The 23527-nt window shown below is 39.8% G+C and overlaps 3 protein-coding genes across 7 annotated transcripts in view; 1 reads left to right on the top strand and 2 right to left on the bottom strand.

Moving 5' to 3' along the window:
- Positions 1 to 9297, bottom strand: part of ttc7b (tetratricopeptide repeat domain 7B) — a 28533-nt gene extending 19236 nt beyond the window's left edge. For 3 of the 5 annotated variants that reach the window (XM_086273846.1, XM_086273847.1, XM_086273850.1), the window contains exons 1-7: positions 9105 to 9297; positions 6122 to 6276; positions 5970 to 6045; positions 5785 to 5877; positions 5348 to 5511; positions 3602 to 3723; positions 2113 to 2191 (exon numbers count right to left, since the gene is read on the bottom strand). In XM_086273846.1, coding sequence (XP_086129972.1) covers positions 2113 to 2191; positions 3602 to 3723; positions 5348 to 5511; positions 5785 to 5877; positions 5970 to 6045; positions 6122 to 6276; positions 9105 to 9225 — 810 coding nt within the window. In that variant the 5' untranslated portion in view covers positions 9226 to 9297. The remainder of the gene's footprint in view (positions 1 to 2112; positions 2192 to 3601; positions 3724 to 5347; positions 5512 to 5784; positions 5878 to 5969; positions 6046 to 6121; positions 6277 to 9104) is intronic. The other 2 variants (XM_086273848.1, XM_086273849.1) reach the window with 1 other exon arrangement.
- Positions 9298 to 9502: 205 nt separating this feature from the next.
- fam177a1a (family with sequence similarity 177 member A1a) lies at positions 9503 to 14932 on the top strand. Its single transcript, XM_086275333.1, has 5 exons — positions 9503 to 9630; positions 11097 to 11282; positions 11769 to 11835; positions 12178 to 12275; positions 12368 to 14932. Exons 1-5 carry the CDS (start codon positions 9562 to 9564, stop codon positions 12590 to 12592), a joined length of 645 nt encoding a protein of 214 aa, XP_086131459.1. The 5' UTR covers positions 9503 to 9561; the 3' UTR covers positions 12593 to 14932.
- A 726-nt stretch (positions 14933 to 15658) lies between these two features.
- On the bottom strand, positions 15659 to 23273 carry ppp2r3c (protein phosphatase 2, regulatory subunit B'', gamma). Its single transcript, XM_086275394.1, has 13 exons — positions 22966 to 23273; positions 22701 to 22825; positions 22339 to 22443; positions 22136 to 22248; positions 21331 to 21428; positions 20895 to 20965; positions 20663 to 20795; positions 18191 to 18246; positions 17972 to 18047; positions 17650 to 17786; positions 16783 to 16920; positions 16606 to 16665; positions 15659 to 16527 (listed from the first exon to the last, which is right to left on the bottom strand). The coding sequence occupies exons 1-13, from the start codon at positions 23030 to 23032 to the stop codon at positions 16318 to 16320; spliced, it is 1389 nt and encodes a 462-aa protein (XP_086131520.1). The 5' UTR covers positions 23033 to 23273; the 3' UTR covers positions 15659 to 16317.
- Between the last annotated feature and the right edge of the window lie 254 nt (positions 23274 to 23527).

Below are 23527 nucleotides of genomic sequence, written 5' to 3'. Positions count from 1 at the left end.
AAAACAGGTGAAGCCTCTGCGTTGGGCTCTGTCATTTGTTTGTTGGGCAAGTGTTTGACTTTCAACTTTGGGGATGTGTAGATATAAATCATTTGAATTTTGGTGTCAGTGACCATTAGTTAACCTCACTATTGTTGTTAGAGGTCAGATTTAGAAACAGTTTTCCTTTTGAAGTACAAATCAAAAAATCTGTGGACAGCAGTGCCATGCAGTGTAAGTTCTCTCTCCTTCTGTCTACCACTCGCTGAGGCATAACTCTAACTTTGCTTCAAACTAGAGCTGGGCGATAGAACGATAACGATATGTATCGCGATATAACTTTTTCTCGATAGAAAAATTCAACTATCGCGATAGACCTCACCGCTCTTGTCCTTGTCCTAAAAAAAACAAAACAAAAACAACAGCCAATCCAAATTAAGTAACGCAGAGCCGAACCAATCACAGCCGCAGCGTCACGTCACGTGACTTGTTACTTACAGCACAAGTGCCAAGCCACACATGTGTATTTGTTTGGGAAGCAGCCAGCCACCGTACCGCCCGGGTAATGGAGGAAATGAGTGTGCCGACTAGAAAAATCAACCGAGCGTGACCGAAGGTTACCGAAGAGAAAACAGATGATGGTTCCAATGCCGGAGAGATTGTCGAACGGAAGAGCCAAAGAAGTTCCGTAGTGTGAAGGTATTTCGGCTATTTCAAGTCTGACAAAAAACAGAGTAGCGTGCACTGTAAATTGTGCCGAAAGCAAGTCTGGAAATACAATAAACTGGTGCATGCGCTACGTCCACACGTACCCGGGTATTTTTGAAAACGCAGATTTTTCTATGCGTTTGCACCTTTCGTCCACACTTAAACGGCGTTTTTGGTCACTGAAAACGAAGATTTTTAAAAACTCCGTATTTGCATTTACGTGTGGACTAGAAAAACGGAGAAAACGCAGCGTCAAAGATGTGCGCATTTTGACGTCACACTGTGCGCCACGTTATTGTTTCGGTCTAATGAATTTCTACAATACTGTTCTACTCTCTGCAGTGTTTAAATGCTTACATATACACACAGTTACTGTCCGTCCACACATACGACTCGGTTCTGCTTCTATGCCCCAGCTTTGTTTACTTTTTCCCACCGAGGCTTCTAGATTGGCCAACATTTCTGCACGGTTAGGAATCTAGCGCCACCTGCTGCTTTGGCATGTTCATAGCAGCGTTTTCCTTCATTTCTGCCTTTATGTGTGGACGGGATTATTTTTTTAAAACGAAAACGGAAAATCTCAGTTTTCAAAAATACCCGTGTACGTGTGGACGTAGCCTCAGTCTCTGACTGAAAGCGCTAATTCGTCATTCGGCTTTTGTCAGACTAAAGTAACTGTTAAAAGTGTTTGAAAAGCTAAGTTATACAACAAGGAGAGATTGAGAATTTCCTTTTAGTTCTCAGTTTATTTGATATTGACAAAAGTTAGTCAGTTTTGTCTGTTCTTCTGTAAAACAATTTATTTTTAGAATTAATATTTTGTTTCTAAGTGGAATTGACAATTTAGTCTGTTTCGTTTGTTCTATTTTGAAACTTAAACGCTTTAGCGGCTGCCTTTTGTGTAGTTTGCAATATTTGCCTTTATCTATCTGAAAAAGTCTCATGTTCCTTAAGTACATCTACCCTGTTGAACTTATTATGGGAAATAAATATTTAAATAAAAACAAGCTGCTGATTATTTCACATTTTACTTGTGAGCAACGGCACATTTAAATCTTACAAATATAGTTATTTGGCTTATATCGTGATAGATATCGTTATCGCCTGAAATGAAAAAAAAAACATATCATGATATGAAAAAATCTTATATCGCCCAGCTCTACTTCAAACATTCTCAGAGTCATCATTTCATGTGTCAGTGTAGGTGAAATGATAGCACGCCCATGAAAACTAAAGTTCTGGAGCACAAAATGTTTTCAGTTTGACTTCTGTCAGCTTAAATGTGCAACAACAGTTTGAACTGTTTAAAAAAAAAAACAAGAACAAAATCTTACTTCTAGTACCTTAAAGTACCTATGAAGCAAACAATTATGTTCCCCAAAAATTCCAAGCTGTTCCCTTAAGTGTTAATAAACTGTTCCTCACCATTCGTAGGTTCTGGGTGGTTCTGGTCTCAATAGCCCGAAGAATCTCTCGAAACCTGCCCACACCTTGTGTCAGGTTGCTGCAATGATGGAGACAGGAAACAGGGAAGACAAAAAAAAAATATTACTGGCTGCTGAACAACACTGAGTCCAGTGCACATACTCGCCTAATTTTGTGTGTATTGGTTTTCTTTGACCACTTGAGTAGCTTTGCATGATTCAGAGTTCAAAATAATCCCAATTTTTCTGTTTATCTTCTGTCTGAAACAAGTTGATTTAGCTCAGTTTCATTGGCTTCCCCTTGGAAACAAACAGAAACCGTTAGATAAAGGTGTTGAATTAGGTTCCACTTACTTAGTTTATTCTGATTACATTTTGTAAAAGCAAGCCTATGCATGCACCAGAACACAACTGTTTAGGAGACCATACTGTTTCACATCATTTACTATTTTTTTTTAAACAATTTGAAAATGGTGCAAATATAAACTCACTAATTTCAGACACAAATTTCCAGCTCCATGTTTTTATACTTGGACTCTCTGAATATCTTTGCATGACTATCAGTTTAAAATAATTCTGTTTTTATATTGTGGGGACTCTAAGTTTGAATTAAACCGTTTCAGCTCCACCAACCTTTTAACATTCCTCTGACTGGCTGCTACTGCTGCCACCAGCAGGTGGGCTTTCTGCTCACAGGCAACGTCATGTGACTGAGATTTCCGTACTGGAAATCTTTAACCATTCAAACCATATCATCCCACATTTACATCATGCAAAGCCAAAAGCAGAAGAAACTCTCTACACAGGATGACCTAATTTTTTAAACCTTTGGCCATACACATGACAGGAAAGTTAAAGAGTAACAGGCCTTATTTAAAGTCACATTCCAATATATACACACACAATATATTTTTTATGGACATTTAATGCTGTGTGAGGCATTTTTTTTTATGCTAGAAGCTTCAAATGAAACCATGTTATTCCTAGAAACTATGACAAGTTGCTGCGTGATGTCATATTTGTACCTGAGGCCAGACTTTAATATTTACAAAAACAGAGTATGTATACTGTCTACATATTTTTGGTTTGCTTCACAGCAAAAACAATCATTTAGCAATAAGTAAAAAGAAAGAAAAAAAACAAATAACAAAAAACAGAAACCCTGTAGGAAAGAGACTATCATGAGGCGTCCAGCAGCTGCTGCAACACTGAAACCACCAGCAGCATTTAGCGCAACACCGCTGTGTGAACTGCTCTGAGCTCAACCGTGAACGTTACTTAACCATGTTCACACTTTTTTTTTTTTTGCTTTTATTCCACCTGTCAGCAGCTCTGTAACACTACAACTGCTGAATGAGTGAAGAATGCCCACAGAGGGCTGCTAAGGTTTAAAAAAAAAAGAAAAAAAACATCAGCAAGAGCCAGAGAGGTAAAAAACTTTCCTGTCTGATCTCTCAGGTTCACCACCATGTGTTCCCCACCCCCCTTACCCATTCTTGAAGTGGATGACATGGGCTCTCTGAAGGCCCGTCTCTAGGAAGTAGCCCAGCTCCTGGTCCTGAGCTGTCGGGCCAGGCTTTGGACTGCGGTTCTGAATCCCTGCTGACAACGCCTATGCAACAACAAACAACAAAAAGAACGAGAAGTTTACTCAACCCCTCCTAACCTGAATCAATAAGACTTATTTTAATCTCAGGCGGCTCTGCATTTAAAAAACAGACACGATTCTGCAGTGGAAATCACTGCATGACTTTTAACTGTTTACTTCTATTGATTTTTACTTTGATTTTTCAACCTCCGCTTTATTTGATTTGATTTTGTCCCTCAGTGAATATTAAACTTCCACAACCATCGTTCCCGTTGCAGAATTCTTCCACAAATTTCAATTCAGGATTATTCAAGTTCCATGTCTCTCTCTTATAATGTCCGTTTTTAGTAAATGACTTCAGGTGCTAAACTGGCTCATTGGCAGTCCAAAAATTGACACCTGCCGGAAATATATTGTGTGTCACAAAGACACAATATATGACAAAGAATCTGATACCAGGCTATATCGAAAAACTAAATGTGGTTACTAAATACTTCCTTTTACGGTCTTTTTGGACGTAATTAAACAAGCTTGAAACAACTTCTTGAGGAGCAGTCAAATTTTAACATTTAACTTTCAGGGTCAGAGGAGTCCACGTTTAAGAAAACGTAACGGTGTTAAAAATACCGGACCACTCCTGAAAGACTATTGACATTGTGCTTTTCTCCTTTTGAAAACGATCAAATAAGCAAGTGAACAGTCAAACCTGGTACTGCAGCATTTGCTCTCTCTCCTTTTTGATTATTAACTCTCTTTTTATTTCGGAGTTTTAAAAATGTTTAAAGACGTGCAAACCACCAGACAACAAAAGACAGATAAGGTAGTTTTGGAAAACAATAATTAAAAACAAAAAATCTCTTATAACTATATATTATATATACATATATACACAAAAGGTGGAGGAAATTAGTCTGAAAGCTGCTTTGCATACTTTTGAATATAAACTAGAATACAGTAAAATACTTTAAGGATCAGGGAGTGCATTATAAGAGGACTGCACACCAGGAGAGATAAAGAGATTATTTTGGAGGGAAAAAAAAAATGTTCCTTTAGTTCATTCCCTTAAGAGTTTCATCTCTGTGATTTGATGAATGTACCCACTGTTCCCAGTGTTGTTGTTTAAAGAAAAAAAGTATATTTCCATGCTGTACAGCCCCTCAACTCTAAAACACTAATAAGAAAGATGTTAAAAGATAAGCTATGCAAGTTTCTGGTATTAGAGTCTCAACAAACAATCAAATATCTCCCGTTTCAGCATTTGATAAGCTGCTTTTCTGCTTTAAAATAAACAGAAGGTTTTCCCATCTATGTCTTAAATACATTATCATGACATCGTTAAAGTGTTCCTTAACTAGCACCTGTAATATTGCACACGTTTTGTTGAATTTCTCACAAGTATCACTACATCCAGGTTGGAATATTTGAGCTGCATCCTTCTCAGTTTTACTGCAGTTTGCTCAGCCTGTGCTCTCGGCAAATAAAGACGAAGAGATTTGTTTGTCAGTTGGCCGTCGAGGGCGGTGGCGCATCAGTCAAACTCGAACGCAGTCAGCAGGATGTTCATCACACGCCCATAAGGACAGTGAAAAACAACAACACGCAGAGAAAACGCTGCACTCTGTGAAGTCACCACAGCATGACAACACACCTTCTCGGCCTCCTGCAGATAGAGCAAAGCAATGTCTCCAGACTTTTCGTAGCAGGTGATGATCTCCTGCTCCCGCTCGGTCATGCTCCTGTTGGACGCCGGAGACCCGGCGTTCTTATTGGATAGAGACGGTGAAGCAGCTGGGACTTTCTCTAGGCACAAACCTGAGGAAGAAAGAGAGAAGAAGAAACATGGTGTGACTGGGAGACATTTTGCCCTATTTGACACCATCACCTACTGTCACTGATGAATGTTTTCCCAGATGAAATCAGTTAAACACATTCAAAGACAAACAGTGCAGTCTGCGGCTTCTTTTTACATCTGTGGCACTGCACTGCCACCGTGTGGAGAGAAGAGGTGCTGCAGAGATTAGTGCTGATTAGCTTGATGACAGTTTAAGTGAGGTTAAGGAGGACACAAACAAGGACTGTGTATACCTTTAGTCGCATAAGACTCTGCTATCATAGACAGCCTGTACACAGGAGCTCCAGCCAGCTGCATGTCGTCCAGGTTCACCTTGCTGTAGTGCCCTGTCAAATCCCGAATTATGTATTAATAAACTGACCTACTTATTCACTAAAATGAGGGGGAAAAAATATCGAATATGAGAAATGTGTGTCACCTAAAGCATCTTTGTATTCTCCCTCCACATAGCACAGTTTGGCCATTAACAGGCTAGCTTCCTGGATGTAATCCGGCTAGAAGAGAGGAATAAATGAATAAATAAATAATAAAGGATGTGTTCGGAGTTTTGATTTTCAGCCCAGTGGTTACCTTCAGGTTTCCTCTGTCCAGAGCAGCAGTGAGATGCTTCCTGACCTCCAGCAGTTTTGGCCGTTGGACCCTGGGACTTGTACCTTGCTTGATGGGATTCTCCTTCAGGTACGTCTGCAGCTTACATTCACCCAACAGCAGCTCGCCCAGGTCATCTGGAACAATCAGGAGGTCAGAGCAACCATGACATCAAATCCTCTTGTCCTCATCCAGCATGTCTCCAACATTTTGAGAGCTTACAGTTGATCTATTATGCTCATGAGCATGAGACCCAGTTCAAAAAAAATCCTTATTTGTCTTACACTAGGTTTCTCCCTAACCTGCCTATTTCTGGTTGCTTGGTGTGCAGTTTGCATGTTCTCCTTGGATACTCACCTGTAAAGGTGTGCCATTTTCATTCATTATTTGCCTTATGACTTTAAGGCCTAATGCAGGGTGAACACCTGGTTAAAGTTCTCTCTCAACCACCTGAGTTTGTCAATGAGGCATTAACATCAATGCAGTACATGCAGTGTCTTCATCTACTTTATCCTTTGATCTAAGCTTCCTATAGCCAAGCTGTCGCTACAACCACATGCCAACAATGGCAAACCCTGTAACCTGTGTACGCTCACGCAAAATATCTGCCAAGCAACATGGACTTAAATTAATGCCATAAAAGTATGCAAAGAAGTAACACAGAAGAAAATATGGACGTAACAGGGGCTCAAAACACCCCGAGTGTAAATTATGATGCATGAACTGAGGCTTAATGGTTATTCAGAAACTACTCAGGGTTACAGTGAGAATGGCAAATCTGCACACGGAGAAACACTGCTTTGTTTGCACACATACCAGACAGAATTATGCACTCCGGGCTCTGATCTGAATATCTTCACTAATGACTCCAAAACAAACAAAAAAGGTGCTGGATAAAAATGCAAAAATGTGGAGACCAAACCTGTGTTTAAAGTGATAGTTGCTACTTCCTTCTTTTGTATACTATCATTGGTGATTCCCCAAATCCACATCTAGTCTACAGTGGACTTGAATTTAGGTCTTGAATTTACTAGGTACTTACGAAACATCCTGAGGCTTCAGGTCATCATGAACAGACTTTTATGCTCTGTTATACAAAAACAATCTGGTGCTCACTAAAGGGGTTGTAGCTTAAACAAAGGCCAATTATGGCTTTTCATATACGTGAAATTGAATTTAACAAAGCTTGTTTTATTTTGTTTACTAAGTGGCCAAAATAATTACAGGAAAATGCCTCCGCTTCTTTTAACTTCACTGATGATATCACTGCAGTAAGTCTTATCTGTGACAGGAAGGGAATCTGCATACTGGAGTGAGGAACAGCAGCTGATGAGGTGGTGAAAAGACAACAGTTGGACCTTCGACACATCTCAAACTAAAGAGCTTACTGTTGACTCTAAAAGGGAAATAGTTCAACATCTCTCCTTTTCCACCACTGGCCATGTTGTTGGAGAGGGTCTCGTCCTTCCGCTTCCTGGGCAGCACTATACATCAATAGTTATCAAGGGACATGAACACCACTGTCATTGTTAGTAAAGCCCACCAAGACAGCTAAGCACAACCAATCAGGACAAACAACAGCTTGAAAAAGCAGTACATATAGCTCTCAAGATCATTGGATGCAGTCTATTTTCCACAGCTTCACACTATACCACCACTGACCTTGCCTAATCTGCAAATCACCTATTCAGTCTTCTCCCATCAGGCAGAAGATACAGGTTTACTGGGATTCTGTTTACAGTTGTATTTGTTTTTACAGTTATACTTACTCTTCACTACTATATTTTAGTTGTTTTTAATTGAAACAACAGTTTTAATTTTTTTTAGTTAAGGTGTTTTTACAGAGTTCCTGCTTTATTGTCTGCTTCTTTCAAATCTCACAATAAATCTCTCTCATTTCCAGTTTCATATCCTTTACAGATGCAATGATACAAGTTTAAAAAAAAATAAACCAACGTTTCCTTGTGTAACAATAATGATGTTTAAACATAAAAGCTAAGCACATTTAAATTGCATGACAAAGGTTGGCATATAAATGAGTTTGACTATAGTTCTGTTAAAGTAGTTTACATCTCTCATCTTATTTTCATTTCATTCAAATGTCATTAAGAAAAGTGAGAAAGTCCTTCTTGCATGTAACTTTTATAATAACCAAAAAAATAAAAATAAGAATTAAAAAAAAAAAAAAAAGTCTGTCGTGAGTAACACATCAGCCTTGCTTAACTGGTTTTATCTTTTAAACTAAAATATCACACTGTCGTTTACTGATACCCTGAGAAAGCGGTTTGACAGCTAGCACGTATTGTAGCTATCTTAGCCAACCAGAGAGAATTTGAAAAACTACCACATTTAAATATATAGTGGTTTCAGCAAACGCATGGCCGTCATTAAATAAATGTTAAGGGGTACAACTTAGAACTATAACCTTCTGGAAAATTCGGCACAAATAAAAATTGGCAGAGGTCATATTAATTTATTAAAGTATCGAGTAAGTACCCCGATAGCGCCCCAAATCGGTTTAACTGGTGGCAAGGGGACAGTGAGCTTAAAAATATAAATAGATAAATAAAAAATGTGAGATAAATCTGTCGTTTTACTCTAGCGATGTTTCTTGAAGTACAATTCATAAAACGTTATTGATCCTCCACACCAGTCAAACACATCCAACGTTAAATGGATACATTTCTGAATGAAGTTCTGCGTGACAGGAAACTGAGCTGTCAGAACACAGGAACCCAATCACAGCAGCGAAAACTGTTCACATCTTTAAACTCAAACCTTCCTAAAGTTTAACAAAGACCTGTCACATCTCTTTCTTAAGTCTTTACGAGGTAACTGGCTCTAAGCAGAGGCGACAACTCCCAGCATCGGCTGCCTCTGCCAGGAAGTAGCGAGGACTGAGGCCAGGGAGGAGGCCCCATACACTGGATGAACGAACAGCGGAGAAACCCGGCACACTTCCTACCGTTTGATATCAGCTTAGCCGAGAGCTGTCGCACCAACTCTGGAATCTTGTCCCACTGGGCCTCCGAGCGGCATCGCTCTATCTCTATCTCCAGTCGTGAACCAGACTTCCTCGCTGTCATCTTGGCGAGTGAGGAGCAGCGCCAACTGGACCAAAACACCACCGGAGGAGCAAGCTAACGCTGGGTGAACCCCAGCATCCGGTCCCCACTTTCAAAATAAGACACACTAATTGTTTTATGACTATAACAATGAAATAAAACACTGGTTGATTAAACTTAGCTGTTATTTTGGCTCTTTGAGTACTGTCGGTGCCATTTGATCACGCAGAAGAACAATTAAAATGTACCTTTAATGTTGTAAAACATTTATTATGAAGCAATCAGAAAGGAAATTTGTTCTTCCTGACGATAATAGGAAGTAGCCCTCAGAAACACGGTGAGGTGTAAGTAGGTGTAATGGCAGATTTGTCGTTGTATTTGGCGAATGTCAATGTTACATTGGGACAAACTATGGAAACTGAAAAGGTTAGTTGATGCTATTAAAATGTTTACTATTTTCTCTTTATGTGACAGCTCATATAAAGATTTGTAGTATTAATAGTTAACTACTTCCTTAGCAACGAAGCTAACGGGCAACAAAAACAAAGCAACTGAAGTCACTTAAACTCTCTAACCAGTACTTTGATGTCGCGAGTTGTATTTTGTGTGCAGTCAGCTCTTAGAAAAACACATTAGACCACTTTTATTTTTGTACCTGTAAGGGTTTTATATAAACAGCAATTTAAAGCCCGATGAGTGCTGGATTTTAGGAAAAGAAGATACTGATATTGTTGTCAATATTTTTACATACATCCCCACTAATCCCAAAAATGTGATTCTGTTCATCTGGACGTATCGTTTTCGATACTCATCCAAGTGACTTCTTCAGTCTCAGAATCACAGAATCAGCTTTTTGGGATTTCCTTACCTGGATGATTGAGCATGCATCATGACATCCCCACTAATGTTTGGTTAAATGTCCCTTAGTAAGTTGCACCTTGACCAGATGCTTTTGTTAGTCATAAACAAGCTTCTTGCATAATTTGTTGGATATTTGACCACTCATCTTGGAAAAATTAGTAGAGTTCATTTAAATTGGTTGGTTTCTTGGCACAGACCTGGCTTTTAAACATTGTTCCCAAAGTTTCAAGGAGTTTAGGTCAGAGCTTTGGGAGGGCTATTCCCATTCCGAACCCAGTTTATATGTGGTTTGGGTGTCATTCTCCATCTTTGTCCACATTTCAACTGTTGATTTGAGGTCAAGTTGAAGAATTTGGAGGTAGTCCAAATGTATCAGTACCACTAGCAGCAAAATGGTCACATCACTATCATCCTTCACTGGCTACCTGTTGGATATAAAATACATTTTAAAATTATATAAATTACTTTTAAATCAAATTCCAGGCCTCAATCCTACTTTATGAACTGATCTGCTACCTGTTTTTTACATTAGGCCTGAAATTGAGCATTTTCTACTCTAATAAAAGCTTTTACTTCTGTAAATTCTTCTATTCAATTCAATTCAATTTTATTTATATAGCGCCAAATCACAACATAAGTCGCCTCAAGGCGCTTCATAGATACAGAGAAAAACCCAACAATCATATGACCCCCTATGAGCAAGCACTTTGGCGACAGTGGGAAGGAAAAACTCCCTTTTAACAGGAAGAAACCTCCAGCAGAACCAGGCTCAGGGAGGGGCGGCCATCTGCTGCGACCGGTTGGGGTGAGAGAAGGAAGACAGGATAAAAGACATGCTGTGGAAGAGAGACAGAGGTTAATAACAGATATGATTCGATGCAGAGAGGTCTATTAATACATAGTGAGTGAGAAAGGTGACTGGAAAGGAAAAACTCAATGCATCATGGGAATCCCTCGGCAGCCTATCAATTCTTTATTGACTTATATATGTGTTTTATTAAAAATATCATACAGTTTCAAATTATCACCAGAGTACAGGAGGGGAAGCAGAATTTGATACTGTGGAGATGGGGGACCCCGTGGGAACGCCAAGGAAGGTGAAGGTTCCTCGCAGAACCATTTACTTTGCCAATGGAGAGACCATGGAGGAGTACAGCACTGATGAAGAGGAGGAAGAGGAGCAGACTGCAAAGAAAGAAGTTATTTCTGTAGACCCGGTATGCTATTGGCACAGCAAGAGTCGAATAACAACAATCAATTAGGTTTTTCAAGGATTTTTGAGCCCGTAGTTTGAGTTTTTAAGTCCCACAGCTGAAGTGTACAGCTTCCTGGTGAACACAGTAGACCAGCAGGTTAAGATACAAAACTGAGCAACTATATTATGTTTCAGTCATTTGGAACTGCAGTGTTTCTTTATACTTCTTTGTGTTTCCAAATATAAAAGAGGAAGAAAGTTGAGCTTATATTGAAGGGAAATTCAGCTAATATTGTTTGTTCCAGTCAGAGGATGAACTCAGTTGGAAGGCCCAGTATGAGATACTGTACAGATTGTTATGACTTGTGAATACTAATATAGTCCAAGAAGAAAAAGATGCACCTGAAACACTGATACACATAATACGTGCAGTTTTAAAATGTTTCAACATGCTTCTTGAGATTTATTTATTTTTTAATCATATCTCATGTCCACTTGCCCGTTTTAGTCCAAACTGACCTGGGGTCCTTACTTCTGGTTCCAAATGTGGAGGATGGCCACCTCCACTGTATCAGGTAAAACTCTACATTGTAAAATTACTCATAAAACACCAGCCGTTGCAGGTTGAAAATACATTCTAATACCAGAGAAATTTAAATAAAAGTAAAAAAAGGAAGCTAGAAGGTTTGCCTGGTGTCATCGCTACATTAAGGCTCTTTAGAGCCTTTCAGGGAGTTTTAAAAATAGCTTTTTGAAGTGGGAATATCAGGAAATGTTATAAATACTTTAGAAAACCTGAAATGAAATGCATATTTCACAAATTGTTTTATAATTATTGTATTTTAAACATTTTTTTAAGTGTTTAGAAGATGTCTCTAATTTGTGGGTTTTTTGGTTTTGTTTTGTTTTTTTTGCAGTATGTGACTACATGGGAGAGAAACTGGCCTCTCTCTTTGGCATCACTACACCTAAGTACCAGTATGCCATAGATGAGTACTACCGTATAAAGAAAGAGGTACAACACCATGTCACAGCTTAAAAGCTGCTTACTCAAACGGAGGAGCAAAAACATTAACATTAATCTGGCTCACTGTTGCTTTCCTGCAGGAGGAGGAAGAGGAGGAGGAGAATCGTCTGGCAGAGGAGGCGGAGCATCGGTTTGGGGAGCAACAGAGAGGCAAGCGGGGCGATCCCACAGCTCCTCGTCTGGCTACGGTGGAGCAGCCTGAGGTGTCTCCGGCCTCCTTTGTTAACATCAGCTTCGAGCTCGAGCCTGAGCCTCCTCTCAGCAACCAAGACCCCAACAGAGTCCCGTCTCCTCTCCCCTCCTGAAGAGTGACGGTGGCAGACAGAAACCTCCAAAACACACACACACTTCTGTTAGCTGACAACCCGTTAATCTACCCAGCTATGTAAACTAATAGTTTTGTTATTTTTTTACATTTTTTTTTTTATTTTATAAAGGAAGATCTTGGAGTGCAGGGAAACATAAAAAGGGCTGGAGATGGCTGCACTAGCCTGACTTGTGAATGTATATCTGTGTATGGCAGGGACTGATATATGTACTTAGGCTGTTAAACAGGGTCTAGGTTCAGCTCACTTTAAAATGATGAAGTAGATCCTCAAGGCAACAGTCAATTATTAATTACAGACTGGTGTGAAAATCCATCCAGAACTGGACAAAAATAAGAGAGTTGGTCCTACCCCCTCTGCTAAACAGAAACATGTTATGTTATAGTTGTTGCCTCACTGATATGCCAATGAAGAGATTGAGTAGTTTTGCACTCTTATCCAGTTCAGCCTGTCTTTGCTGCACTGTCATCTCTGGTCAGGCTTCAGAAAAAGCCTTAACATGTTTATAGAAGACAAACCGATAGACCTTATATATTAACTTATTCTTATAGGACTGTGTATTAATATTTTGGGTTTTCAAGGTTAGAAGTAGTTACAAAATGAAGACTAAAGCGTTTCAGTACATGTTATATAGTCTGTTAATCAGTCTCTTAGATGTTTATGAGTGAATCGTGACCCTTCACCTTTGCATGCTTACCTTATTCATACTTGATCTTTCCTGCCGCGGTGTTTTGATTCATAAAAGATGCTCGGTGTAAAAATAAAAAACGTCAAATTTGTGCACATAGCTCTGTTTACACACCTGTGTTGTTTTGGTGTGAGATGCCCAATTTTCGAGGTATCTGATGCAAAGATGTCTGCCTCTCTGACGTTACTGCCGAACCGCCAACCATAACTCTCCAGTTACCCGTGACCAGAGGCTCAAGATAGCGTGAAATGTAAATGCTCTCAGCTGAGCAGTACCAAGCTGGCTGAGCTCAGCTGCACTGTTATTTTCACTGGCGAATGTAGAAAGTACAAAGAAAAAGAGTTCCTAAATGAAACGGCTTGCATTTCATCCTGGGTTTTTAATGTTTTTGTGATTTGATCATCATGAGAGGAGCGTCGTTTTAGTTCTTTATATAAAAGAGAAGGAAGACATTTCTACAGTCTTAAACAGAGCAATTTATAAAAAGCCAGACAGATCAGAGGAGTAATCCAAATGATTTGGGGGTAAACTGGCCCTTTAAGGAGGCACCTGCGCTGTTCACATATAGCCAGACAGCCAGACAGATTATGGACCCAAATGGAAAAACCCAAATCAGGTCATCATGGGCAAAAACGTTTTTTAAAAGTGGAATTTTCAATGTCTTAGAGTAAAACAGATATATTTTCTTCTTCTCATCTGTCTAACAATGCCTCATTTTGGATCCCGCCAATTACTTCCTTGCATCTTTTCTTTACTCATTGCTGTCACATTGTTCATGAAACTCATGCACCACAGGCTTGGAGGTGTGTGCTAAAGACAACAAAGATTTAAATGCCTAAAAGCTAAATTAAAAAAGAATCAGGTCCCAGCTATGAACAAATCGTCCAAATCTCCTGCGTGGACCTAACCAATTTCTTTCATCCAAAAATCTTTACTACTTACAAGTGTTTTAATATATTTAAGCTCTCCATCGTCCACAATGTTTCACCTGTGGCCTCCATAACTGTGATGTTTAGTTATTTATTGACCTGATGCACATTTATTAATTTCTGAACAGCTTGTTTGAGTGTTACATTTCCCCATGCCCTAATGTTTCATTCATTATTTCTGTGCTGCTTAAAGATGAAGTCAGCTGCTTCCCTTTCTTGAGATGTCACAGTAATCAGCTGCGTTTCTATTTTGATGTTATTTACAGCCTCTTTACATAAAATCTAAAACCTTCCGACAGTTAAATCTGACTCTAGCACTAACTGATGCTCTACGCTGGTGTGAACAGTGGCTCGTGTATACTTCAATCTTTGAATGTCCTTGCTTGTGCCAGTCTAAGCCTCTTAGAAATTGTTTTAATCTTCTCTTTGGCTGTGACGTGTGATGGCAGGCTTCAGATCTCAGTTTGCAGAGTAGCAGCGCTTATAGTCAGAATCGGTCCACAAGCAGACTCCAATGAAATGCCAGCGTATCATAGCAAAAGATGTATACACTTTGCAGTTAAATGTCTTTCACTAAGTATAAAGGATGTTTTTTCACTATGTAAAGCAGGGTAACATATGCAAAATATTTTCTGATTTAAAGTGAAGCTTTTAATGAATCTTTATATTTCTATATTCTGTGTGTAAATAAAATCTTTAAATAATCAAAAGGGTGTTTTGTTTTGAAAATTGTACAGTGTGACTTATTTCTTCTTTTATAGACAGTGCTGTGAAGAACTATCCCTGTGCCTGTGTGAAAAAGTAATTGTCACCTAAACCTGATCACTAGTTCTGCCACTCTTGGCAAGAACTGCAATCAAGTGTTCGTGTAACTGGCATTTCAGACACATTAGAAGGTTTTTAAACAGCCTGTTTAAGGTAATCTCTAATAATCTCATTCTTATTTAAACCCAGATTATGATTGGGTCACTCCATATTTCTTATTTTGGGTTTTTGAGTCAGTCAGAGGTGGGCTTGCTGGTCTGTTTCAGATCACTGTCATGCCACATAATCTGAGTGCGCTTGAGCTTCAGAGCATGAACTGATGGCTGAGCATTCAAGATTTTCTTGTTTCATCAATTACAGCAAACCAGATGTAACAGGACTGTAAAAGTTCTTTTGTCTCGGCCGGCCACAGAATATTTTCTCTAAAGCCATACTTCATTTTGTCAGACAGGTTATATTTGTCAAATTAACAGGTAATTTGTAATCAGGCCTGGGTGTGACGAATAACATTGAACTCAGCTTTGAAAAAAAGAAATTGTGATTAATTCATGGTTAACATCACGACAAATATGCAGCAACTGTGTGATGCTGTCATGTCAGCATGGAATGTTTCCAGCATCTTGTTGAATCTACACCACAGAGAATTACGGCAGTTCTGAAGGGAAAAGGGGTCCATTTATCATTTAATGTTTAATTTTACAAAAATTTACAAAAACATTAGTTCTAAAGAAAATCATAATTTAAAGTAGAAATTTAAAGGAGCATTTTTCACAAAACGTACAAAGGAAATCCAGTAAAAACAAAAAAAAGAGCCCACATGTAAATCAGAGGGAGTTACTACGAAGCTAATTTAATGAGCCAGCAGGTCTTTAACGGAGGATGCCAAAATTAAATGTAAACAAGCTACTCGATGTAAATTAACTGTCAATTAAAGAGAACAAATTATTACCAGGTGTTAGTAAAGCTGTGCTTATTTACCATTTTATAATATTTCCTTTTGATTTTTTAAATTTACTCCTATTCAATTTTATTCCCATTTGAACATTTTAAATTTTGTGAGGAAGAAGAAGCAGCAGCTTCCTCACAGGACCAGATGAAGAAAGCTATACTGAATTACCTTCGTAGTAAACCCACCTAGATTTCACAGGTAGGAGAAAAGATCAGTATTTACACAAAGATCAGCATTTGCACATTCCTCCTTTTTCCTTCAGTCTTCCAGCCTTCGAGGCCTTCACATGTGTGCGGGTGAGAAGGGTCAATGTCCTGCCATTTTTTGGGAGTAAAACATCAAATTCTCTTTACGTTTCAACCCCGAAACATCTTCATGTATCGTCAAAGTCAGCCATGCTGCTCCCGCCAACCCCGCCGCTGTCACTGTCGTTGGCGACCAGCACTTCTCTGTTCTCATAGGTCCAGAAACCGTTGAGGTCAATCAGGATGCTGACCACTGTGTCGCCCTGACAGCTGTTCACCAGGTCCTGCAGTGTGATCTTGAAGGGGTCTTTAGGCTTCACCATGTCAAAGATCTCATCCTAAAGAGAGAATTAAATGTTCAAAAATATCGCCCACGGCCATTACGGCCACATAAGGTGCTGTTTGTCTGTATGTACCTTTACATCCTGGAAGGAGACCGGCTCCTGTCCGTGCAGCTTGATCTGTTCCTGAATGGCCTGAAGAGAAAAAAAAACTGCTGAAAAATGATCAAGAAAGACTGAATGAAAAAAAACAAACAAACTGCTGAATCAATCCTTTTGATTTCGTTTCACGGAAGCGTGTGCAGCCGATACCCTAAAGAAGTAGTTGAGGGAGAAGACGTTGAGGTGTCCTTGATTCTCCATGTCCAAAAGTTTAAAGATGTACTGTAAAGCTGCTGGCTCCTTCCTGTTCTCCAGAGCCAAAACAAAGTCTAAATAGGTCTTATAGTCCTGGAAAAGAGAAGGAGAAACATTCATGTCAGACAAATATTGAAATATTTAAACCACAGGAATGATGTTTTGGGAAGTAACACGTTGGTTTTTGGAGCCATATTTGGACAAGAGGGTGGAGTGAAGTTATGAGCTACTGCTTAGCCAGTCTGGTTAGATATTTGCTGATTAGTGCTAAATAGCAAACTAATAAAATACTTGGATAGTCTGTTAATACAGTAAACTGCACAGTGAGGCAAATTATTCATCAGTGCATTTAAAATGATTCAAAAAGGAACCACAGCACAAAATAGGTCCAGTTCAGTAACGAGAGCCAAAGAATAAAAACAGCATGTGAATAAGCCCAGCTTCAATTTGATGCAGTGAATCTTCAGCTCTATAACAACTGAGGTAATGAGGAAAAGAGGTACAAAGTTTTAAAGCGTTAATCATCCCTGTAAAGTATTTACAGACCTATAGAGGCTGTAAATATGCTTATTTTAATGTAAAGTTAGGCATTTAAACATGGGAGCCGTGGCCAGTATAGTAGATTTATAGCGACTGCTTTTAGACGTGCATGTGTGTTAGCTGCCTGAGGAGATCACACAGAGTTCACTCAGTCAGCAGCTCAGGATTAAATCTGTTTGCTTGAAGATGTGTGAGAAAGTCCTCACAGTCACCTGATCTCACCACCAAAAACATCTCTGCCACAGCAGTCAATACTCCAGCGGTTAATGTTATGGACCGTACCATTTCACCCTCGTAGGTAAGGCACTCCTGAAAGACTCTATCCAAAAACACAGAGGTGAGTGTGGCCGTGCCGTAACGTGAAAGCTCCTCTTTGCTCAACATGCCGTTGTGGTCCTTATCCAGGTTCAGGTACTGGCCTGCACAATTTAAAAACACAGATGTAAGCAACAGTACAGGGCACTGATACACAGACACATGCCACACAGAGCACTCCAACTTCACTGACCCAAAATTGGGCCTTTCACCAACATTCCTCTAAATACAGAGGAATACAATTACCACCGGTATCCTGCTGTGCAGATGTGTCCAGATGTTATCTCACCATAGACTCGGAGAGCCGACGGGGCCGAGAACCAGTTGGAGTCCTGACTCTCCTTAGACAACTCCTCGTCTCTCAGCTGGTGACAGAGAAAGGAGAAAAAGGATGATATCAATAAGAGGAAGAGTTGCTTAGGGTTCAATGTGAACATCCTATTGTTATTGGCATCCTATAACAGACTGTGTGTGATCAAGCAAGGAAAAATAAATAAATAAAAAATACCTCCAATAAGTCATCCAGAAAACTGCAGGCCAGGATGTCTTGGATTTTAATCTTTCCTGGAGAAAAGTAAGATAACTTAAAACAAAACAACAACAAAAAACCCACCAAACCAAAAAACCAACACCTCCACAAAAAATTCAAATTCAAATTCAAATTTTATTTGTCACACACACACAACCATACACAGTATGACATGGGGGTGAAATGCTTGTAGCTGTACAATGCCCGACCATTAAATGACAGAAGAAAAGTTTTACAATATTTACAATTTACTACAAAAATTTACAAATTAACTTAGGAATTTACAGTAAAGAATGTGCAAATAGCAGAAGAGATTATAAAGATAAGGATTATAAATTATAGGAATTATAGGAAATGTGTGGTGGTGCGTGTGGTGACGTGTGTGAGAGTCCAGTCTTATAGTGATGTGTGTGGGAGAGTCCAGTCCTACACCTGGTTCAGGGCCCGAATAGCCTGGGGGAAGAAGCTCCTCCTCATTCTCTCTGTTTTGGCCTTAAGGGAGCGGAAGCGCTTCCCAGACCTCAACAGTGAGTCCATTGTTGGGATGGGAGAGGTCCATCATAATCTTCCTAGCTTTGGACTTGCACCGCTTGGTGTAGATGGACAGCAGGTCAGGGAGCTCTGATTGAATGATGCGTTCTGCCGAGCGCACCACCCTTTGCAGATCTCGTCTGTCCTGCTTGGTGCTGTTCCCAAACCAGGTGCAGATGTTTGACGTCAGGACGCTCTCGATGGTGCAGGAGTAGAAGTTCTTGAGCACCTTCAGTGGCAGATGGAAGTCTCTAAGTCTTCTGAGGAAGAAGAGACGCTGACGGGCTTTCTTAACCAGGGTGTTGATGTGACAGGACCATGACAGGTCCTGAGTGATGTGGACACCCAGGTATCGGAAACTGTCCACTCTCTCCACTGGCGTGCCACTGATGATGAGGGGTTTGTAATTCCTCGCCTGCTTTGTAGTGAAGTCCACGATCAGCTCCTTAGTCTTGCTGATGTTTAGGAGGAGGTTATTCTCCTGGCACCAGGTCTCCAGGTTCCTAATCTCCTCCAGGTAGGCCGTCTCGATGTTGTCGGAGATCAGGCCCACAACAGCAGTGTCATCAGCAAACTTGACAATGGAGGTGGTGTCGGATGTGGCAACACAGTCATAAGTGTACAGTGAGTACAGCAGGGGGCTTAAAACACAGCCCTGAGGCACTCCAGTGCTGAGTGAGATGGAGGGGGAGACTTGTTTTCCTACCCTCACTGATTGGGGTCTGTCTGTGAGGAAGTTGAGGATCCACTGACACAGTGATGAGCTGAGTCCTAGATCCGTCAACTTGGTGAAAAGCTTAGAGGGAATTATTGTGTTGAATGCTGAACTGTAGTCCACGAACAGCATCCTAACATAATTCCCTCTGCCAGTGTCCAGGTGACTCAGGGATGTGTGGAGCAGGTGAGATATGGCATCGTCTGTGGAACGATTAGTCCGGTAAGCAAACTGAAGTGAGTCGATGGTGGGAGGAAGTGAAGAAGTGAAGCCACAAATATTATGTGTGATAACCAAAATCAACCTTTTCTACACTCCTAACACAACCTAAAGACAGGAAACATGGCAAATAGCTCCATATAAAGATCAAAATGATTATTTTTCCTTATGTCTTGCGTATTGTAATTATTATTGTAATAACTGCAAAGCTGCAATAAGTTAGTCCTTACAGTGACCATCAGGCTCTGGTTTCAGAAATTTAGGGTTAACAAATTTTTACTTTAAACTGAGATTAAACTTCAGCTGATCTTATATAATTAATGAGCTGTAAGATGACTGGTATAAAATAAAAATTCCATCTGTGACAGGCATTTTCTTCTCAGTGTGACTGTGACAGTGACCCCACCCTGACAAATGACAGATCACAGACTTTTACATACCTAAAGCATCACACAGAGCAGTTTTATTTAAACACTGTTTTTTACAGTAATGTAAGGCAAATGTTTCAGTGCAGGGAAACTGACTGCAAACCTAACGGCTGCGTTACAGCAGCCTACAGATTTTATTCTGAGGAGATAATAATATTTTCTTTTCATTTCCAGATGACAGATTGATTATAAATGTTAAACAAAAGACATTAATCACTGATGCATAAATGGAGGAAATGAGTCAGCTGCTGCAGATACAGCTGGAGGGGAGGAGGCAGGAAGAAATCCTGCCAAGCAAGCAGGTTAGGCTCAGAGAGTTACTCAGACTTAAATCCAGAGTTTTCCTTATTTCAGGTTTAGCAAACCAACTCTGTCTTGCTCTATAATCTTTCAGCACTTGTCCTGGTTCATGCAAGTGTCTGTTATATGTCATATGTAGCACCATGGTCTTGGAGGAATGTTGTGTACTGTACCACTGCACATGGCTTAAATGACATTAAAGCCACTTGACTTGACTTGCATGGTAATATGCCACGTTCTTATGGGGTTTACTCTCACCTGTTCGGAGTGGGTCGAGGAAGAAGAAGAACTTGCGGACAGCGGTGCAGACGTAGAAAGAGTAGAAGGACTTCTCCAAGCCATCCAGCTGAGGCAGAGTGGGGATCAGCTCCAGGATGTAATTTTCTAGATCCTACAAAGAATCAGAAGAATTACCATTTTGCTGCATTTATATTTTCACTTGAGATAAAACTATTTTGTTTTGTTTTAAAGTCACTTGAGCTGAACTTACCGACTCTCTGAGGTACCCCTGTCCAGCCACATCATACAGACTCAGGCCTATCCGGGTCTGATGCAGCCACACTGGATGTAGATGAGAAGGAACAGAAAACAGAAGGGTAAGTGAAAACTTTTTAATTTGCAATATTATTGTAGTATTTCTGAGCCCGCAACAGGATAGTTACAGTGGTGAAAAACACAAAAGAAACAATCTAAACCTAAAATCTTTTTTTTTTTCCTTTCGGTAACTTAAAGCATAGTTTCAATAGCAAATTTGCACCAGTTTATTTTCTATGGCACAGAGTAACAGAAACAAGCATTAGTACTATGGATGTTTGATTGCATTTTGTGTTATATCCTCATCTTGGATAGGTGGTTGGTGAAAAGAATTTACGGTATATTGTTTAGGAGGCTCTGTGGAAACAAAGCAGAGGAAAAAAGGTCCAAACCTTTCCTCATGACATAGTTGAAGAACTGCATGATGGAGATCCGCCCGTAAGGGTCACTGTGCAGCAGCTTGGCGTAAACTCTGGCTGTGAAGAATTTTCTGAAAGTAAGAAAGAAAAGAAAACAATTAAAACTTTACTCAAACATATTAATGGCTTCACGTCAAAATCTGTTTTCGCTTAACACAATCTTTCTGCTTCAGGCTCTGAGCGCGCTCACATTAAAGGTCACTCTTCCTTCGAAAGAGTCCCGTATTCTTATTTTTCATCACAAATTTTCCCAAGTTCAGTAATTTGGATGCCTGCTGCCTTCGTTAGATGAGGTAGCTGTTTCTTAAGGACCAATTACCCATGGACACCGTGATAGACATATAATGTAGCACCAAAAGTTGATAGGGCAGACATTTAAATGAAACAGTGATTGGGTTAAGGTTATCAAGATTGACCAGAGTGGCTGATGCACACCCTGGAGGGACACCTACATGGGTTTTGGGCCTGATAAATACCTGGAGGGTCAGTGATTGTTTACACGTATTAGCTCTAGAATTGCCTAATAATACATGCACAATCTGCGTGCACTTAGACCCACATGACTTAAACTTTGATGGGAGCATAGACTACTAACTATTACTACTACTAACTACATTTCCCATAGGTGTTTTGATATGCTGTTGATCAAGCCTAAGGGAAATGCTTTTTACTGATTCAACATCCTCTGTGATCAATATCTAACAATTAGACTGAATACGTCCAGCAGTGTAATACAGACTTAAATGAATTTTAGGGTTGAGAACTTGTTATCACTCACTTGCACTTGCTCCCAGCCTTTTCCCCCACCTCCAGGTACGCTTCATAGTTGATCATGGCCTCTTCTCCAGTCAGTGGAGGCACCTGGTGCTTATCGAGCAGAAACCACAAATTCTGCAGAAAATAAAAGGAAACATAAGAAAAAACAAAGTTTGTGTTGCTTTACCTGCAGAAGAAGCAATGATATATTTGTGTGCGTTTTACCTGCAGTTCCTCATTATCAAGCAGCTCTCTGCTCTTCCTCTGGAGAAAGACAGCTCTGGATTCCTCTCTTAATTTCTGAAGCAATACTTCATCTTCTGCTGGCAGCTGCAGAAAAAAAACCAACATCTAGTGGCCATGTCCAAGCAACTACGCACAAGTTAAATAATTAGCATCACACTTTCCTCTCTTACCACTAATTAAATGATTAAATTGACTGGATGTAAAGGTCTGAATACAACTGTGTGTGAACTGTAACGTTTGCTTCTGGATGGCGTATGTAGACATTGGAAAGAAAATAGTTCCAAAACTAAGGTTTTTGTTTGACTTTTACAGATTTCATATGTATTGAACTGATTTGATACCCTGTAGTAGAACCGTGGGATGGTCTTGTAGGAGCTGCCGCTGTTGCTTCCTCCTTTCCACTCGGTGTAATATTTGGAGAAAAGCTCCGTTTCTTCTGATTTATTTTCCTCTTCGCTCTTCTCGTCTTTGCCGGAGAAAAACACAATATAAAAACCAACTTAAATATTAACTATCCGGCAAAAGAACACTCTTATTAGTTAACCGATTACAAATCGATAGTGTACATTCAAGTTAGCCAGCTAAACACAGTTTACATTGTTTTACCTCTTTTGGAGTTTGCTAACCTCCTCTTAAGAATATCCGCCCAGTTAGGCTGCTGTTCGGTAGCCATCTCTGCTCCGGAGACAAGCTAACAGTGAGATTTCTTCATTTTAATAACGAATCTCCACTTGTAGTAAAAAAAATAGCCGTGCTACCCAAACAACATCAAGCTAATAGCTGTAAAGGGAACTTTTTTCCGGTCGGTGCTTTTCAAAATAAAAGAGTAACGAGAAAGAAATGAATTTCCACCTCTTCAACCTGCTCCCTGTTAGTCCACACAGCGACTACTGCCTGACTTCAACCCGTTCATCGCCATCGCAAACAAGGAGAGACTCAATACTTATCCCGATTTAATCTCATATCTCCACAGTATGGCTCATTATCACTATTAACTCTATCACTCTGCATTTACTCCAGCTCTGCACATCGCCTATGTTCTTGAAAATTATCTGGACATAATATGATACAAAAGCTACATGTAAATAAAATAAATGTAAAAGTTAAATAAATATTTAACTATAAAATATATAACAAATTATTCTCATGATCAATGGGTGATGACATT

This window comes from Aulonocara sp. 'chitande type north' Nkhata Bay, linkage group LG19 (genome assembly GCF_057382095.1).
Source record: "Aulonocara sp. 'chitande type north' Nkhata Bay isolate Kocher_YH1m ecotype deep benthic linkage group LG19, A_spYH_male_GT1.1, whole genome shotgun sequence".
Lineage (NCBI taxonomy): Eukaryota > Metazoa > Chordata > Actinopteri > Cichliformes > Cichlidae > Aulonocara > Aulonocara sp. 'chitande type north' Nkhata Bay.
Note: the sequence above shows the minus strand (reverse complement) of the source record. Positions and strands in the feature narration are given on the sequence as shown.

Coding starts and splice junctions, on each gene's coding strand:
- ppp2r3c (XM_086275394.1), bottom strand. CDS start 23,032: ATGGCTACCGAACAGCAGCCTAACTGGGCGGATATTCTTAAGAGGAGG. Junction 16,666..16,782: donor CCCTCAACTACTTCTTTAGG/GTATCGGCTGCA, acceptor TTTTCTCTTCAG/GCCATTCAGGAACAGATCAA. Junction 16,528..16,605: donor TCTCCTTCCAGGATGTAAAG/GTACATACAGAC, acceptor TTCTCTCTTTAG/GATGAGATCTTTGACATGGT.
- fam177a1a (XM_086275333.1), top strand. CDS start 9,562: ATGGCAGATTTGTCGTTGTATTTGGCGAATGTCAATGTTACATTGGGA. Junction 11,283..11,768: donor AAGTTATTTCTGTAGACCCG/GTATGCTATTGG, acceptor TGCCCGTTTTAG/TCCAAACTGACCTGGGGTCC. Junction 11,836..12,177: donor GGCCACCTCCACTGTATCAG/GTAAAACTCTAC, acceptor TTTTTTTTGCAG/TATGTGACTACATGGGAGAG.